The sequence below is a fragment of the Tiliqua scincoides genome, chromosome 3, assembly GCF_035046505.1.
Source record: "Tiliqua scincoides isolate rTilSci1 chromosome 3, rTilSci1.hap2, whole genome shotgun sequence".
Taxonomy (NCBI): Eukaryota; Metazoa; Chordata; class Lepidosauria; order Squamata; family Scincidae; genus Tiliqua; species Tiliqua scincoides.
Window position 1 is genome coordinate 53,275,553 of NC_089823.1, and position 18,772 is coordinate 53,294,324.

At 40.7% G+C, this 18,772-nt stretch overlaps 1 protein-coding gene across 4 annotated transcripts in view; it reads left to right on the forward strand.

Annotated features, from left to right (window-relative positions):
• USP25 (ubiquitin specific peptidase 25) overlaps positions 1-18,772 on the forward strand; it is an 86,887-nt gene that overhangs the window by 48,869 nt on the left and 19,246 nt on the right. For 2 of the 4 annotated variants that reach the window (XM_066621792.1, XM_066621794.1), the window contains exons 11-19: positions 3,163-3,290; positions 5,040-5,135; positions 5,814-5,975; positions 7,630-7,832; positions 8,742-8,812; positions 11,999-12,227; positions 13,652-13,852; positions 14,902-15,035; positions 18,393-18,459. In XM_066621792.1, the coding sequence (XP_066477889.1) occupies positions 3,163-3,290; positions 5,040-5,135; positions 5,814-5,975; positions 7,630-7,832; positions 8,742-8,812; positions 11,999-12,227; positions 13,652-13,852; positions 14,902-15,035; positions 18,393-18,459 (1,291 nt within the window). The remainder of the gene's footprint in view (positions 1-3,162; positions 3,291-5,039; positions 5,136-5,813; positions 5,976-7,629; positions 7,833-8,741; positions 8,813-11,998; positions 12,228-13,651; positions 13,853-14,901; positions 15,036-18,392; positions 18,460-18,772) is intronic. The other 2 variants (XM_066621793.1, XM_066621795.1) reach the window with 1 other exon arrangement.

An 18,772-nucleotide genomic window follows, 5' to 3' on the forward strand; every position in this document is an offset into this window, starting at 1 on the left:
ATAAAGATGACACATATAAACGATTCTGGCAGGCTGTATATTTACTCTGATGAGACTTGTCCCATCGCTCCACATAAAGAGCTTCCTGCACTAGGTTTGTTGGATCGCAGTTAATTTTGGAAATAATTTGAAAAACAAACTTTTGTAACCTAAAAAGCCCTGTAAGTAGATTATAGACATTTGGGGTTGACATGTGTATCTTTTTCAAACAATGTTGGAATAGGCAAAACAAAATTTAGTACTCACAAGTGGACAGGATTGTTCAATGGGGGAAAGAAGCTGGGACTAGACTATTCTTATATCAAATTTCCACCTTTGCCTCCCATAAACATTTTTACTGATTCTTTGGAGTTAATCAGATAAGAAGCTTGATTTTTCTATTGGGATATTGTCTTCTCCTGTTCGGTATATACCATTGTGTTGCATCAATGAAGCTATACCCATGAAGCAATTTTATTGAAAGATAACTTTATTATTTGAGTGGAATGTCATGTTTAGTTTTTAGTTATATAGATTTCAAAATTGTCAAATCTGACTGCTATGTTTACCAAATATTGATAGACTTTAGAGCACATTTCCAACTTACAGTTCTGCAGCACACCTACTGTTTATCTCACTTCTTTAGCAGTCTTTACTGCTTTCTAGTTCTTGCCCTATTTATCTTTGCGACAGTGATAGCAAGAGAAGATATCAGGCCCTTGGATACCCAGCAGATTGCATGCTTTAGAGCTGGGGTCTCCAAACTTTTTGGCCAGAGGGCTGCATCAAATATCTGGTGCAGTGCTGAGGGCCAGGAAAAAATTTAAATTTAAAATTTAAATAAATAAATTAGAGATGGAACTTAGATGAATGAATAAATGAACGAGTGGGCTCATTCACTCAGTCTCTCTGGCCCTCAGAACACCTTCCAGATGCAATCAGAGCACAGCTCTGTCATGTTCAGTTAAGTGGGCCAGAGGCTTTCAGGGGACAAGAGGCTGGCCACGGGCCGGATAGAGGCTCGCTGTGGGCCGCATCTGGCCACTGGGCCGGGATTTGGAAACCACTGCTTTAGAGCTTAATTGTATCATTCTGTGCTAGTGTTATCTGCTATCTAGTAAGTCAATATTTACTTTAGTATGTTGTCTGCGGGAATTGGCTATTCATATAAGAGAACTAGTGTAGCATAACGACAAAGAGAATGAGTTGTGAATTGGAACTTCCCCAGTTCAAATCTTGCCTCTGTTGTGAATTCAGTAGTGGCCTTAGATGTGCCACTTCCTCTCAAGTGCAATGGGTAAATATTATTCATACTTACCATATATGGTTATTCTGTGAGTTATATCAGGATAGAAGTGCTTTGCACATTTGTCTCATTAGTAGTATTCAAATACCAGATTACAAAGGTGGGAATTTGTTATGAAATAAATAACTTATCAGTACTAAGAAATAACTTTCCCTGGTCAAAATATAATTTTTATCTCAAGTGTGAAAAAAGAGGCCTGGACTAGTTCATCTTTAAGTACTTAGGTTGTGGTCCACAACTCACTCACATTGAATACACTGGGACTTATTTTTGAGTAAATCTGGATCAGATTCTACTGCAGGGTATTTACCTGCTGTGTGTCATAGGGGACTGTGTCTTCAGCTTAGGAATACAGTGATATGCCATCTGGTAATATGTATGTTTTATCAATGTACCCATACAGTTTAGGTTTCACTGTTGCTGAGTTTGGAATCAATTTGTCAGCTTCTATAAGAGTGAACCTCACTGAGTTGTGGGCTTTCCTGTGCTTATTCTTGTAGTGGGAAACCATGTTTGCATGGATGCAGAACACTTTTTTTATCCATGTGTTGAGCTATGGAAACATCTCTTGCGTCTGTAACTTGCGAAATGCCTTTATTTATGTTTTGGTGAATAACCATTTGATGTCATGAAACCAAAGTGATGGCATCTTAAAGTTGGACTGGTGAACATTGTCACTTCTAATAACAAAGGCTTGACATCTTTTTTGGGTTTTTTAGGGGATTGTCCTACTTAAACTCCTTTTTTAAGATTTGCTACTTAGAGAAGATGGAAGGTTAAGCTTATTGAGTTATATAAGTAGGATTTAATTTCTCAGGGTATGTCTAGCGATCTTTCCACAGTTTTTGGGCTTTCTTGTAGATAACGTCATTTGTTCTTCATTTTTTGTCCTGATCTTCTCTAAGGTTCTAGGATAACAGCTTTCCCAAAGAGTTTCTCAGTACAATTACTGCATCCCAAGTTCAGCCTAGTGAGTTGGAATAAAGAGAGCAGATCTGTTCATTTTCTAGAAAAGCAGATACTACACAATTGAAATTGTATGCATCTGACACATTTTGATTATTATATGCCAAGGTCAGTAATTTGGATTAAATACATGAATAAAGCAAAGAAAAAATGTGGAATGCTTTTCCAAATTTTAATGTAGAAGCATTATGCTATTTAGCATTTTAATAAACTTAATTTTCATTTTTGAACAAAAGTCAGTTTGCACTAAACCTCAGTTTCACAGAATTATTAGCAATAGTGAATACATCAAAGGAAGTTATTAGTTATGATGTAGTAATACACTGCTGTGGAATCACCAGCACATACAAGATGCCATCTGATTTAAAATCAAAGGTTAAAATTGGATTAAAAGTTAATAAGTGAATGTAATAACCCTACAATGTCAAAACCAGTACTGTAATTGTAAAATGAGTTATTAAAAGTACTCATTTTGAAGAAGGTTAAAGAATAAATCTTGTTACAACAGCACTTAAGCATAGTGTGTTTGTCCCAATTGGTGATGTAAGGTGTATAAGACCTGTTAGTCACACAAGACATAAAGCAATGAAACTTGTGTGGTTTCAAATTCTGGGGACCTGTATTGTCCCTGAGGCTTAACATTGTTCTCAACATATGTTTAACTGACTTTTTGGCATTTATTGTGAACTGGATTCTGTTAATAGACATGTTTCATTGTAATTTGACTGACCAAATAGAGGGTGTTTGAATATACACAGCTGTAACAGTTGATGTGAAGTGCAAAATCTACACTAAACTGTTTTCTGAAATCTGTTTTTTTCACTAATGTTGATAGAGTTGAAGGGATATGTTCTTTAGCATGTAACATATTGAAATGCAATAATTCTTTCTGTGTTTTGTTATCTTTTCAGCACTGGTTTACTGAGCTTCCTCCTGTTTTAACCTTTGAGCTTTCAAGATTTGAATTCAATCAGGCTTTGGGAAGGCCAGAGAAGATACACAACAAGTTAGAATTCCCTCCAATTTTATACCTAGACAGGTATGGTATCTTGTATAAATTGTGTCTCTGAACAGTTTTATCTATGCAGAGAGATACTTGGTCCATGAATCAAGTATCTCACATGTTGAATCCTAAGATTTTACATGTAGTGTGAAATGCTAGCAGTTCTTCATTGGAAAAAGTGAATTTGCCATATCATCAACTCAAGAAACTCAAACCAAATGTGTATTACACTGGAGGGGGACATCATTGGTGGCCTTCCACGGTCATGGAATTTGTTTCTTCCAGAAATGCACTAAATCCTGAGGTTCAGGAAGCATTATGAGTCTTTCCAAATCAATTTGGAATTTGTTTGGCAGAGATGTGTCTGAAACAAACACGGCTGAATATATTTAAACCAAACAATAAGATTCATTAAAAAATGCCTCTTATATGGGAAGATGTACGTTTTCTGAGACTTTGGCCCCATCTTATCCTTTACCTGCCCCGCTGATGCAGCCACACTCTGTGTAACATTCTGCATGTGGGGGCAGTCCTGAAGGTCTCCTCCAGGTAAGGGAATGTAGGCCTCCAGAGCCAGAATGGGTCTACTCAGACCCACACTAGCGATTTTTGTCAACTTACCAGTGCTGGGGGACATGGAGACTCTGCTAGTGGGCTGCTACCACTGATGGCTGCTTGCTCTGAACAGAAAGTAAAGGATCTTGTCCCATCAGATCACTAGTTCCATCAGCATATGGCCCACATAGAATTGGGCTGCCCATCATGGTGCCAGATACAAATCATGGAATAAACAGTAAAAGCAATCTTGCGTTTGGGTCATATGTAAATTGAGGTCCCCGTGACTTAGGAGAAAAGGTAAATAGGAAAAGTGACATTGAAGGTGGAAGACTGAGGATTGGAGACCCAAACATATATTTCTAGTGTTTCATTTTTCAGAGAAAAGATGATCAAGTTATGCCATCCATATTCTCCACTCAGTTCCTTTTTTGTGGCATACATTAAGCTTGTCGGTATAATTTGTGGTTATCTGGAACCCTCAGGATAGGTTAGAGTGGCATGTTAAAAATCTATACAGGTTGGTCCTCATTATCCATGGGTTGGCTATCTGCGGATTTGGCTCACCGTGGATTGCAAGCCTACACAGTGAAAGACCTTGAAGGATCTCATGGTTGCATCTGGGAGGTCTTCTCAGTTGCAGGAAGGTCACACTCAACCAGAAGTGCCTTTCAGAAAATGTGACCTCAGAAGGTGCCTCACAACACCTTGGCACGCAACAGGAAGGCACTTACGTCGCGTCCAGAGGTCCTGTGAGGTCTGACTGTGGATTTCATTATACATGGATTTTTGTATCTGCAGTGGGTCCGGGGTTGTCTCCCACTGATGCTGAGGACCAACTATATATTTGTGTGATTATTTTCTCATTAATTGAATAGTATGTGTACCATTAACTAATCCCCAGTTCCTTAAAAATTGCTTCCTAAAGCACTTGGCCTAGTCTAGACAGTCAAGTTAGTATCTGACAGTGGTAATTTATTTAGAAATCTATCTTCTATTCAAAGTCTTGTGCAGGAGTTTTTTCTTCCTTACTAGTCTGTAAAATAATAAAATTATTATTTGGATAAAAATCAACTGATCTGAATGTTTAGCATTTTAGTTCAATAAAGTATAGAAGACCAAAATAGTATTGTGAATAAGACCTAATTGTTTGAGCAGATCTTCAGGTGCAATGTGCTGTCATTGTTATGTAATGCAAAGAAATTAACTACTGCTTTTTTGGTTTGACAGATACATGCACAAAAATAGAGAAATAACACGGATAAAGCGAGATGAGATCAAGAGACTTAAAGAATATCTCACAGTATTGCAGCAGAGACTAGAACGGTAATGTGGAACAGTAAAAAAAAAACAGATAGTACAGAATGGCAATACAGGATATTTTTCTTGTACCATAACTCTCTGAAAGACTTAAAAGATTTTAGGTGTACATGTTAGAATCTGTTTCTCCTTCCATCATTTCATCCCCCCCTTTTATGCCATTGCTTGCTTTCCTGTTCTGCTTTGTCTTAATACATAAGAAATCCAAAATGGATAAGAAGCTTTCAGTGCAATGAGTTATTGTCACTGTGAGAGTATGTAAGCTTTGACATTCCACAGAATTCTTTTTAGACTGCTTTCATTCTGCAAATAAAAATTAACTAATAGACTTAGTTTGTACCTCTGCTTTGCACATTAAACTTGGGGTGTGGTTGTCTTTCCTTGTGAAAAGTTGTTTGTGTGCACTGGCTCCCAAGTGATTCAGGCCAGTTTTAACTTTAGCAGAAAGAGTTTTTCCTGGCATTTTGAAAATTAGTCAGGGCTGCAAGGAAGCTGCTATCTCAGACACCTTCCTAAAGAGTGGCACTCACATGTGTTCTGCACTGAACCACATGCTAGTGTAGTGTGTGCAACAGATGAGAATAAAATATTCTGTAGCCAATGACAAGAGTATAATAATAATAATTGATGCATGTGATTGAGAAGTATTTCTTGGATAATGAGAGTGTAAATATATTTTGGCAGCTATTTAAGCTATGGGTCTGGCCCCAAACGGTTCCCCTTGGTAGATGTCCTACAGTATGCGCTGGAGTTTGCATCAAGTAAGCCGGTCTGCACATCTCCTATTGAGGATCTTAATGCTAGTGCTCTCCCTTGTGGTACTTTGTTGACACAAGTAATACCAAGGTAAAAATACACTGAATGTGTTTAATATTTCTTTTTGCTTAATGGAAATGATGTTGTAGTCACTTACTAAATGACTAGGATTGGCATCCAGAGTGAATGTGTCTGTCAGCAGAAGCACACTCCATGAATGGGAGTTGTCTCCAAGAACGAACAGAATGGTCCGTGAAGGACTCCTTGCATGATTGGAATTCTCCTTCTGTTCATAGAGTGCGCTTCTGTTGATGGAAGTATTGGATTGGCTGCCATGAAAAGAATGTTTGCTTACCTCTTTTTTTAAAAAAAATCTTAGAAGAAAGTTTTCTGCTGTGCACTGCTTCATGAGTTATCTAGAGCCTATAAAAATCATTATCAGAAAATATGAAGGTTTTGTACTACCACATTTATTATTTTTTGAAAAATTTAATTATCATTTCTGAATGCTCCACGGAAACAATTCATGAATGAAATAAACCATTTGCATGATAGATAGACTCAGGTAAATGTGCTGCAGTACTATGCACACTTACCTGGGAATAAGTTCTTTGAAAAAATTCTAGGACTTATTTCTGAGTAAACATGTGTATACCCTTCCTTTTTTGACCATTGTTCACTGTTGTTTTCTTCTGAGATTTATTTTTGAGTAAATGTGTCTGGGTTGCTTCACACAATAGAACTTTCTGCCTCTTCCTTTGCTTGAGCAATTTTCTCACCCAGTGCAGGACCCACAACTGGGTGATGGAAGCCCTATTATTTTTCAAGTTGTAATTACAACAACTTCCCTGGGAAAATGTCCAAAGTGCTGTATCTCACTCATTTCTTAGTTGATCTGGAGCAAACTTTATGGGCAGGGAGTGAACTGTGGTTGCCAGTTAAAATGCATCAGATTTCTGGAAGATTGGACAAATGGTGTTTGTTTATAAAAGCAAAATAATTTGAAACTCTAGCTGTACTCTGTGGCTATCTCACCTCATTTTGCTGTCCAGTTCAGATTTTAATGGAGTATTTGATGACTTAGAGCAGTGGTTCCAAAACTATGAGCCGTGGCTCCCTGGGAGTCACAGAAGTCAACTGGGGGAGGGGCACGAATTCTTCGCGTAAAAACTGCTGAACTATACAATGTATAGGATTGTCACTTTATTGAGGAAACGTGACCAATGTCACTGTAGGTCTAGGGAGCAGCCAGTCAAAAACGTTTGGGAACCACTGACTTAGAATATTTGTTACTACTTGAACTTTTTACAGTTCTTTTCATTTGTTGAATTTTAGGTAATTTTTTTGTTTTCATGTTCTCTAAAGTATGAGAAATTTTAAAAACTATGTTGGTGAGGTAGAAATTAAAATAAATAAATAAATAATTGCAATAAAAGCACATAACAATAGCTTTAACCATGGTGAATGTTTCAGTTTAACCCATGCTTGTCCTAATAGCAATGACACCTGGGTGTTTGAGAGCTTTCTTCTATGTTCTGTATTTTCATAAAATAAAATTAAAAGTAAAATCACAAAGCCTACAAGCTTAGCCCCAAACAGCTGTCTTTTTTGTGAGGTAAATTAGAACCATTTTGGCATGAAATCAGATCCAATAAGCTGATAGTATTAGGACAAGCAGTCTGAATTATGATTTGATATGCTATCTTTGTATAGTTTATGTTGAATATTTCTTTTTTTAATGTAGCACAACAGAACAGGGGCCTTCTACGGATACACAAAGCACATCACCTGCACAACGATCAGTAATTCACAAGCCATTCACTCAATCTCGGATCCCTCCAGACTTGCCAATGCATCCAGCCCCAAGGCACATAACCGAAGAGGAACTTTCAGTTCTAGAAGGTTGTTTACACCGTTGGAGGACGGAAGTAGAAAATGACACTCGAGGTACTACAGGAGAGATGGCTTCTAAAAATAATGGAATTCTGGGAGAGGTCCACAACTGTACTGGCCACTGGAGAATATATTTTTTAACATTGCATGGGCTCCCACCCTTCAGAGCCCAGAAACAAATAAGGACTTTGCCTCACCTCATGCTGACTTTGAAGAAACTCAGTTCAGAAGGGGCAAGCCTTGACATTTTCTACCTACTGTGAATCTGGAGAGAAAGGCAAAGTTTGAATACTTTGTTCTTGCTGATGCTCAGCATAGTATTGTAGACAGTGTCCTGTTCAGGAGAGGGAGGAGTCAGCAAGAACAAATTTTACCTGGTTACTAAGCCAACCAAAATGTGTGGGCTCCTTCCTGGCTGTATCCATAACTTTAATAAAATGTGTTCACTTTATTTTGAATACCATGTGCCTATAATTAAGGATGAGAAAAGGAATTGCCTGTTGGCGAAAATCAGTTAGATTACAAGTCAGCAATTATGCAGGACTGCATTATACAAATGGGGAAGTAAGATTCCTGATCATTCTAATGTTAGGGTGATGGATTATAGTTATATAGTCTGTCTGTATTCTTTATATATCAGGAAAGCTTGAAAATGTTGTGTGACTTTATAATGAGAAAAGCATTGGAAGAAGAGAGAGTTAAAATTGCTTTCCTAGAATCACATTTCCTCAGCGAAGTTGAACACGCCCAAAATTATGCTGCTGGATAGACACAGAGCTGAAGAATGTCCATTCCTTAAGATTTTAAAATGTCTTCAAAATACAGGGTGAAATAATTCACTCTTCAGCATTTAAATTAGCTATTAGTGAAGAAAGATTGTAATTGTGTTTATTGATAGAAGTTCAAATATAAGTAGAACAGAAAATTAGTTCAGGAAATGACTTTATTTTCCTGTCATCTTAGATTTGCAAGAAAGCATATCTAGAATACAACGGACAATTGAACTAATGTACACTGACAAATCAATGGTGCAGGTAAGTACCATTTCCATAGGAGAGAGAATCAGTTTTATTGTGTGCTAAAGAGTTTTCCAAAAGCCCCCTTCACACTATTGTGCATTAATACCTTTTAATCCAAGGTTTTCAAAAGGTTCTACTAACTACTATAGGACTTAGGTACGAAAATGAGTATGCTGATAAGTCCCTTACACACACTTTGCTGAAGCTTTTGTTGCTATAGATGGCTCATGCTAGCAAAACCATCTTTCATAGAGGCCCCCATAAACATTAATGGTTTGACACATAGGTCAGACATGCTTATATGCATCTGCTGGGCTCTTATTTTAAGTAACCGCCAAAAGTTACTGTGCCATATTATCTTTACAGCAAAGATCAGTAATTATCTCCAGTTTTTTTTCATGCACTGCCATCCCACCATTTTGCTTTCATATTGTTTTGTGTTCAGTTAGATATAGTTGAACCCAGCCTGCAGAAATTACAATCCATATGGATTTATGTGAGTGTGCAGATACATTAGAAGACCTATTGTCAGGGTTTTTCCCTAATAAACATAACTATTTACTGTTGTATTAGTCTGTACCATATTCTCCTAGCCCTTGCATATATAGGTGACCCACTGGCAATCAGTCCGTGGGATGCCAGTGCACAGCCTTCTTGTGGAGAGGCTGCCACAATGGCAGATTGCACGATATGCTGGTGGACCTCTGGATCTGCCAGTGTGACACATGCAAAGGGTTGGGCCATAAATCCCATACTTAAGTACAGGTTATGCTCCAGGGGTCTGTATTTACTATTGTACTTAAGTCAATAAATGTACTTAAGTCTAAACATCTTATTTTTGCCAACCCAGAGCTATTGTGCCTGCATGAAAGCAGTGCAGCTATCCTTAACTCACTCAAAGAGCCACTGTAATTCCAAACACTTGCCTATGATAAAATGTATGACTCTTTTGTGTCCACTGGGTCAAAGCAATTACATCACAGAAGTGTGTGGTCATAAGAATGTTCCTTCTGTCTTGATTTTTAATTATATTAATTGTAATTAAATTATAATAAGGGCCCAATCCTACCCTCCATCAGGCCCATAGCATACTGTTGTTGAAGTGTGATTTGCATGTTGCGGGGGCAACCAGTAAATTTTTTTTGATGTACCTTCCATAGGTGTACGTTTTTTTGATGTACCTTCCATTATTATTATTATTATTATTATTACTTGGCTTCTAATGTGTCTCTTCTGACCCACACCAGCTATTTAGCAGGCATAAATCCAAGGAAACTTGAGCCAGTTCAGGGCGGAAAAGTGGGATAGGATCTTGGCATGCATTGCTACTAAAAACATAAGAACAGCCCCACTGGATCAGGCCAAAGGCCCATCTAGTCCAGCTTCCTGTATCTCACAGCGGCCCACCAAATGCCCCAAGGAGCACACCAGATAACAAGAGACCTGTATCCTGGTGCCCTCCCTTGCATCTGGCCTTCTGACATAGCCCATTTCTAAAATCAGGAGGTTGCGCATACACTTCATGGCTTGTACCCCATAATGGATTTTTCCTCCAGAAACTTGTCCAATCCCCTTTTAAAGGCGTCCAGGCCAGTCGCCATCACCACATCCTGGTGGCAAAGAGTTCCACAGACCAACCACACACTGAGTAAAGAAATATTTTCTTTTGTCTGTTCTAACTCTCCCAACACTCAATTTTAGTGGATGTCCCCTGGTTCTGGTGTTATGTGAGAGTGTAAAGAGCAACTCCCTATCCACTCTGTCCATCCCCTGCATAATTTTGTATGTCTCAATCATGTCCCCCCTCAGGCGCCTCTTTTCTAGGCTGAAGAGGCCCAAACACCATAGCCTTTCCTCATAAGGAAAGTGCCGTAGCCCCGTAATCATCTTAGTTGCTCACTTTTGCACCTTTTCCATTTCCACTATGACTTTTTTGAGATGCGGCGACCAGAACTGGACACAATACTCCAGGTGTGGCCTTACCATCGATTTGTACAACGGCATTATAATATTAGCCGTTTTGTTCTCAATACCTTTCCTAATGATCCCAAGCATAGAATTGGCCTTCTTCACTGCCACCGCACATTGGGTCGCCACTTTCATCGACCTGTCCACCACCACCCCAAGATCTCTCTCCTGATCTGTCACAGACAGCTCAGAACCCATCAGCCTATATCTAAAGTTTTGATTTTTTGCCCCAATGTGCATGACTGACATTCTGCCAGTCTGGAGAGATCCTTCTGGAGCTCCTCACAATCACTTCTGGTCTTCACCACTCAGAAAAGTTTGGTGTCGTCTGCAAACTTTGCAACCTCACTGCTCAACCCTGTCTCCAGGTCATTTATGAAGAAGTTGAAAAGCACTGGTCCCAGGACAGATCCTTGGAGCATACCGCTTTTCACTTCTCTCCATTGTGAAAATTGCCCATTGACATCCACATCCACTCTGTTTCCTGGCCTTCAACCAGTTCTCAATCCATGAGAGGACCTCATGCCAAGATCTCCCCCCTTCCAGCCTGTTCCCTGTACCAAAGGTCCCATGATCCTCCACAGCTGACCTGTCTGCTCTGGTGGGAAGCCTGCAAGCTGATATCATGCACACAGGGCCTCTGGCCATTTGTTCTGGTGGCTCTAGTGTGTGCAACTGCTTTTGCGCCTTTCGCTTTTGCGCTGCCTCCGTTCAGGACCCATTTCTCAGTATTTATGCTGCCCTGTGCCTTGCAAACTCAGTTCACCCTGTGCCTGCTCAGCCTTGGCCATGCCAACTGCTTCCTTAAACCTCTGTCTCCCTTCTGTCTCGAGGGATCCCCAGATTTAAAATGCTATCAAGTTGTTGTTTTTCCCTGTTGCCACAGCAAAGGGTCACTATTTTCAGTTACTGAGACACTTGGGTTATTTCCAAGCAGCTTTTGTTGGTTTTGCCAGTGTCTTTACTGATGTTTCCTCTTCAAAACCAAGATGACCAAGCCCATTTGTTAGTCGGATGTTTGTAACTTGAACCATCTGTAAGTTGGCGACCTATGTTGAATGATGAGGTACTATTGTGAATTGATGGAAAGAAGAAAGTGCAGCTAAATTATTACTATGTACCATATTTTCTGTGTTGCAGATCTAATACATTCCTCTTCTTTTTCTTGTTCCTTTTTCATGTATTTATGGCCAAACTTACTCATTGTTGTGTCTTGGTTTTTATTTGGCTTAGGTTCCTTATCGGTTACATGCTGTATTAGTTCATGAGGGCCAAGCTAATGCGGGGCACTACTGGGCATACATTTACGACAGTTACCAAAGGAGGTGGATGAAGTACAATGACATTTCTGTGACAAAGTCAACTTGGGAAGAACTTGAGCGTGACTCTTTTGGCGGTTACCGGAATGCAAGTGCATATTGTTTAATGTATGTCAATGATAAGGAACCATTTTTGATACAAGGTAATTCTGTAGTGATATGTGTCATGTATGAGTGCTGGTGATTCCATGTGTATTAATTTGTGAAATCTGTAGGATATCTAAATAGTAGTGCAAATTATTCTTATCTTTCTGACACTTAGAAGCAAGAGGAGAGCAGTATGAGTGCAGTAAGAACTAATTCTATGCATTCATTTGTATAACTTTCTGGATGCTGAATTGTGCATTATTTTTCATTATAAAAATTGGCCCTAAGTAAAGCACATGCCAACAGAATTTGCAGTGGTGGCTGACTAGTTATGCCTAAACCTTTTGCCACCTTTTCTCTGCAGCTCTTCCCCCCCCCCTCCACCAGACAACCAGAAACCTCAGAACCCCATGGGTGGAAGAAAAACAGCAGTGGAAGACATTAGAGTAGGAACATGCCGTGCATATGAAGACTTAAGCATCCCTCTTCTTAAGAAACATTTCTCCCGGCCAATGCACTCTCTTCTCCTGTCCATTTTGTATCTTGGCAGTTCAGAGATTCTTAAATAATTATATAACTGATAATTGCACAGCTGCATTAGACTAGGGCAGTGGTTTTCAAACTGGGGCATCACGACACTCCAGCCTGACGGCCCTGGCCTCTGCCCCCTTAAGGGGCGGGGCAGGGAGGAGGCAGGGAGGAGGCAGCGATGCAGTCCCCAGGATCGCTTGCTCAGGGGGCTGCAGGGACTGGGATGCACTCACTAGTCCCTGCAGGAGCCTGTTGGGGTTGCGGGGAGCCCTGCGTGAGGGTCTGCAGAGCTCCCCAATCTGCAGAAAGTGAAAGTGGAGCAATTGTGCTCTGTCTCCGCAAAACCGAAAGTGGAGCGCGATCACTCCTATTTCACTTCTGATGAGTTGGGGAACCCTGCAGACGCTCGTGCAGGGCTCCCCACACCCCAGGACAGCTGTTGCAGGGACTGGTGAGTGCATCCCAGTCCCTGCAGCCCCCCTGAGTAATGTGAACCTGGGGATCACATCGCTGCCTTCCCCTTGCCCCTGCTGCCCCCCTCGCCTCTCCTGCAACCTCCTTACTGCGGTTTTCAAACTCCCTGAGAGGACTAGAGGAAACTCCCTAGGAAACAAACTCCCGCAGGACTAGGGGAATAACTAAAATGATATCGCACGTTAATGAAGCTGTAACGTTGAAAGGCAAAGCTGAAAATCTTGCTTTTATTCACAATCCTTAGTTGTTTGTTGGATGTATTTTTCTCTGTAACGTTTTCTCTGTAAACTGCTTTGTGAACTTTTGGTTGAAAAGCGGTATATAAATATTGTTGATAATAATAATAATAATAATAATAATAATAATGTATGTGTTAAGTAATTGTTTTTCATCATTTAGTGAAATTGTGTTCCTTTTCTTGATCTTTTATCAAACACATTGATGCATTAATCACACATTGCATATATTATTGCAGAGGAATTCAACAAGGAAACAGGTCATGTACTTGTTGGCATAGACACGTTGCCTCCTGATTTAAAAGATTACGTCAAAGAAGACAACAAGCGCTTTGAAAAAGAGTTAGAGGAATGGGACGTGCAAGTTGCTCAGAAAGCACAACAGGAAAAAGCATTAACATCCCAGCCACCCAAGGTGCCTGTGCCTTCTACTGCCCAAGGTCAGTGACGAGGACAGCTGCAAGAAATCCTCTTTTTCTTCTGCCCTCATACCCCAGTATGTGTTCAGTATTATGAGATGAGCATGCAGGTGACTTGTTCAGTAGTGAATGCCCAGTGTGCTCCTGTTGCACCTTGGCTTTTAAATGCATAATATTGGTCCTCCCACTTCTTCCCAATAATGCAGAGGTCTTGCATTAGGATATATAAGCACATTTTCTGCATTCGATGATAATTGAATTGTTAGTTGAATTGAATTGAATAATGGCATTGCAAATTGAGATGAATAATGGCATATCAGGGAAGAAAAAAGGGTGTGTTTTCTATCTGCATGGTGCAAAAAATACAGTCACCTGCAGCCCAATCAATTAGATCTCACTTGGAATCGGCATTAGAAAAATTGTTGATAACCTATAGAAATCTCATTGCGTACTGGTGATCTGATTTTAGTAGTATATAATTATGGAATTTTTGCACTTGAAAAGGGTTGAGATTTCCAAACCAATACTTACATGTGTAGTTAGGATGGGGGAACTGTTCAAAGACGCAGAGCATTAGTGCATTTGTCACAGCAGTTGCCACCAAGAAAAATTTTTTAAAACTGAATGGAGCTATGGTTCTCTCCAGCAGTGCATAACCCACTACTCTTCAACATTTTTACGGAATAGGAAAGATGGAACAGTTGTCCTAAAACGTATCAGAGCAAGTTTGTGTGAACTATTTGAACTACTTGCTTCTTCCTTGGCGTGTTTACCTAGCAGTAATGGCTTTGATCCAGTCATTAAAAGACATAGGGCACAATCCTAACCCCTAATGTCAGTGCTTTCCAGCACTGGCATAGCGGTGCCAATGGGACGTGTACTACATCCTGCAGTTGGGTGTCACTCATAGAGACCTCCTCAAAGTAAGGGGCTGTTTGTTCCCTTACCTCAGAGCTGCATTGCCCTTATGCCAGTGCTGGAAAGCACTGACATAAGGAGTTAGGATTGCACCCATAGTTTTATACTTGTACTGCAGAATTTTTACTCTCTTCTCCTTCCCACCATTCAAGGAGGAGAGCCAGAATATCTAGAACAACCATCAAGGGCTGATGCGTCAAAGCAACTGAAAGAAGATTCTGTACGAGCAATCACAAAAGCATTTGCAGAACAAGAAGACAAGAGTTCTGAAACTATTATGCTGTCGGTGAGAAATGCAAACTATTTGTGTGCTCTTACTCTACTTTCAGTGGTACAGGAAAACCATTCTCAAAGATTGATACTTCTTTATTTGCCTGGGGGGGGGGGGGTGGAAATATCACAGCATTTCTTTAGAGTCTAGAAGTACAGTGTGTACAAACTCTTAAGACAGCCTTAACTTTTTGTGGTTCCAAAGTTCTGACTTATCATGACAGATTTAGAGTTTCTGTGCAAGATGTAAGCAGCTACCTAATGGGCTGCGGCTTGTTCTTAGTTATTCAGTGCTGTGGAAACTGGTTCAGTTTCTGATTGCCAGTTCTTTACAGGCTGAATGAAGCTTTATTAAGAATTTTTCAAGCAGACATGCATGAGATGCTAAGCAGGGAAAAACTGAATACATGCAATCACAGTGTCTTACATATCTTATCAATAACAAAGGATCCCCATAGGTATCTGAGCTTTGACCTAATTACATTTGACTTGCAACATAATGCAATGGTACTCAAACTTAAGCCCTTCCATCCCCAGTGGCAGCACAATCATGGCAATCACATTGCCACCATCCCCCCACCCTCTCAAAGACTTAGAGCAGTTCCTAAACTCCTGAAAAGTTTGGAAATTGCTGCCATAAAAGTTTAATAACTATCATTGTGACAACCGTGAAATAAAGAATGATGATATGGACTAGATCTAATGAACACACAGAATAAATGCTGCTCCATGGTCCTTTACAAGCCTCTCCATGGACTGGCTCACTTATAGTGCACACCCCAATCCACATGAACAGCCTCCTTTTTCAGGCTTCCATGACTTCATAGATCGGTAGTTATCACTGTCCCTATGAAGATCTGTTGGCTCTCACAAGTGACAGCTGTGCCCTTTGCATCCTGGCCAGTTCATGTGGAGCTCAGTGAATGTGAACCAAGCCTTTATCTTGCTATTTACAAGCATGTTCATGAATTGAATACTGAACAAGAGACAGATTGGGGAACTAACAAGAGATACCCCTGTATCCGTGGATTCCATCTCTGCGGTTTTACTTAACCACGGATTGGATTTGCAAAGCCTCCTCGCATACTCTCCTCACGCACCCTGCAGAGACGAGGGTGCGCTCCCTTCACTTCCAGAGGGTCTTCAGAAGCTGCACGCAACTGCTTGCGGCTGCTGCAAATCTCAGAATGGCCAAAAACACAAAGAAATGTGACTTCTGATTTTATCATGAAACAAGATGTAATGTTTTTAATGCCTTCTAAGGCATTAGGATCCCTAGGGAAGCCCTCTGAGGCTTCCCATGGCCTCCCAATGCCTTGTAAAGCATTAAAAACATTGCTTCCATTTTTATCATAAAACCAGAAGTCTCATTTCTTTGCATTTTTGGCTATTCTGAGGCTTGCAACGGCTGCATGCAGTCATGTGCAGCCTCTGTAAGCCTCTGGATAGCCTCCTTGGCTATCTGTGGTTTGAGTTTCCCTTTTGGGGTTCTGGAACAGAACCCTCGCAGATACCGGGGCATGCCTTTAATCAGCCAGCCACTAGCCAGCTTGAAGGCATTAAAGGTATACTTTGTGAATGGAAATTTCTTTGAACACAATTAGTGTCATCGTGTACAAGTAGATTAGAAGTCTCAGGCTGCAATCCTATACACATTTCCCTGGGACTAAGCCCCTTTGAACACAATGGGACTTACTTCTGAGTAGTCATGGCTAGAATTGTGCTATCAAGCCATTCACTACAGCCATTCTGACCTCAATTGCAGCAACAGATTTGAAACTATTCCTCTTGGTTATGGATGGGTTAGACTTTTATTACTGAGATCCAAATCACTAATTTGAATTACTTGAAATACATTGTATGAACAGTTATTTGTGCACTTTAGTGTCGATAACCTTATCCTTAGTTTAATGAAAAGGTTGACTCTTGACAATTTCTTAGTCATTCAGATTTATTTTCTTTTTGATTTCATAGTCTCCTTTTTAGAACCATCTGTGAGCTTTCCTTGTACTGTTGGATGAGTTCATAAGGACAAGTCATAGGCATAGAGACTGTTACCTGCAGTTTTTTTTACACTTGCTGCTTGCTTTATTGTACATCATACCAGAAGTTTCAACAAGTATACACTTGTTTTGCTGACAGTGGGTTTCCTGACACAGTGTTTTGACATAGAGATCTATCTCTGTGTTGTAGAACATTTGTATAATTACTTGTGAAGTTCACCTTCAGTTTATTGTGCTACTGGCATTAAAAGTCCTTATGCTTTTCCGTCTACGGCAGGGGTGTCCAAACCCCGACCTGGGGGCCATTTACAGCTCTCGGGGACCACCAATCTGGCCTGCAAGGAGCTCCCAGTCTCCAATGAGCTGTGGCCTGCTGGACATTTACTGGAACCGACTCTGGCACAATGCGACTGCTGTGTCAGCACAAGGGCCAACTGTTCGCCCTCTCATACGAGCTGAGGGCTCCCTCCACTTCTTGCTGTTTCATGACTGTGAAGCAGCAATGAAATAAAGGCTGACCTTGCTTTGTGCAAGGCCTTTTCTATAGTCCTTGAGCTATCGCAAGACCTTCATTCATTCATATATGTTGTACCTCTAATATATTCATTTATGTAAATTTGAATAAATTTTAAATGTAAATTAATTCTTTTTTCCCCCGGCCCCTGACACAGAAAGATAATGTGGCCTTCCTGCCAAAAAGTTTGGACTGGTGGTTAAGTTCAGGGCCTGATCAGGGATGGGATGAGCTGGGATGTGGTGGGTATTGACAGCACTAGCACACACTGAAGCCTATACCCCCTTCCCAGCCAGAACATGCTCCCAGAATACTCCTCAGAGCTACGCCAGCAAAAGTGCTTGCATAGCTTTAACAACTCCAGTAGTGGACCCGGGAGCAGCAAAGGAAGCAAGTAAAGTTTTTTGTTATCTCTCCTGTCTAGCCTGGTTCCCAACAGCCCACAGTATGCAGCAGAGGCTGCTCCTGCAGCACTGCACTGTGAAGGCTAGTCAAGGATAGGATTCGGCTGCTCATCTTTGTATTGTGTATTTTATCCTAAAAGCCCAATCTGCAGAGTATACTGATAGATCCAGAGGTCTGCCAGCATACCAGACAGTCCACCATTACAGCAGCCTCTCTGTCGCTCTGCAGAGTGTTACTGTCAGTGCATAGGCAGGAAAGTTGCATGCTGGCAGTGGTGCTACACAGTCTGGCTGTCTGCACAGTCATGGTGGAAGTGGATCAGTGCAGGGATCAGGCTAAGTTGAGCCAGGGGTGGATCAGGGTTGGATGGGGGCAGATTTCAACTGCAGCGGTGGACACAAATTCCTGTACCCCCCACCCTGGCCAAGACACACCCCTTTCGTCCTAACAGATCTGTACCAGCAAAAGAGCAGGCGTAGATCTGAGAGAGCCCATAGGGGACCACGCAGCAGCCAGAGAGATAAGTAAAATGTTTGTTACTTACTCCTCCCAGCTAACCTGGTCTCCATCTGACCTGCAGGATGCTGCAGATGCTGAGTTAGCAGCCCTGCACCATACACGTTGGCCCAGGATAGGATTGGGTATATAACTGTAAAGCCAAGTATTACAGCATAGCTGGCTATAATTTTATACATAACCTGTTGTGAGTTTGCCACCTTTGTTTTTGAACTGTTTGCTTGCATATGAGAATAGTGAATGTTTTCCAGAAATTAGACATTGAAAAAAATCAAGTAGTAAGACTTCTAGAATTCTTACAGTAACTTTCTTGAT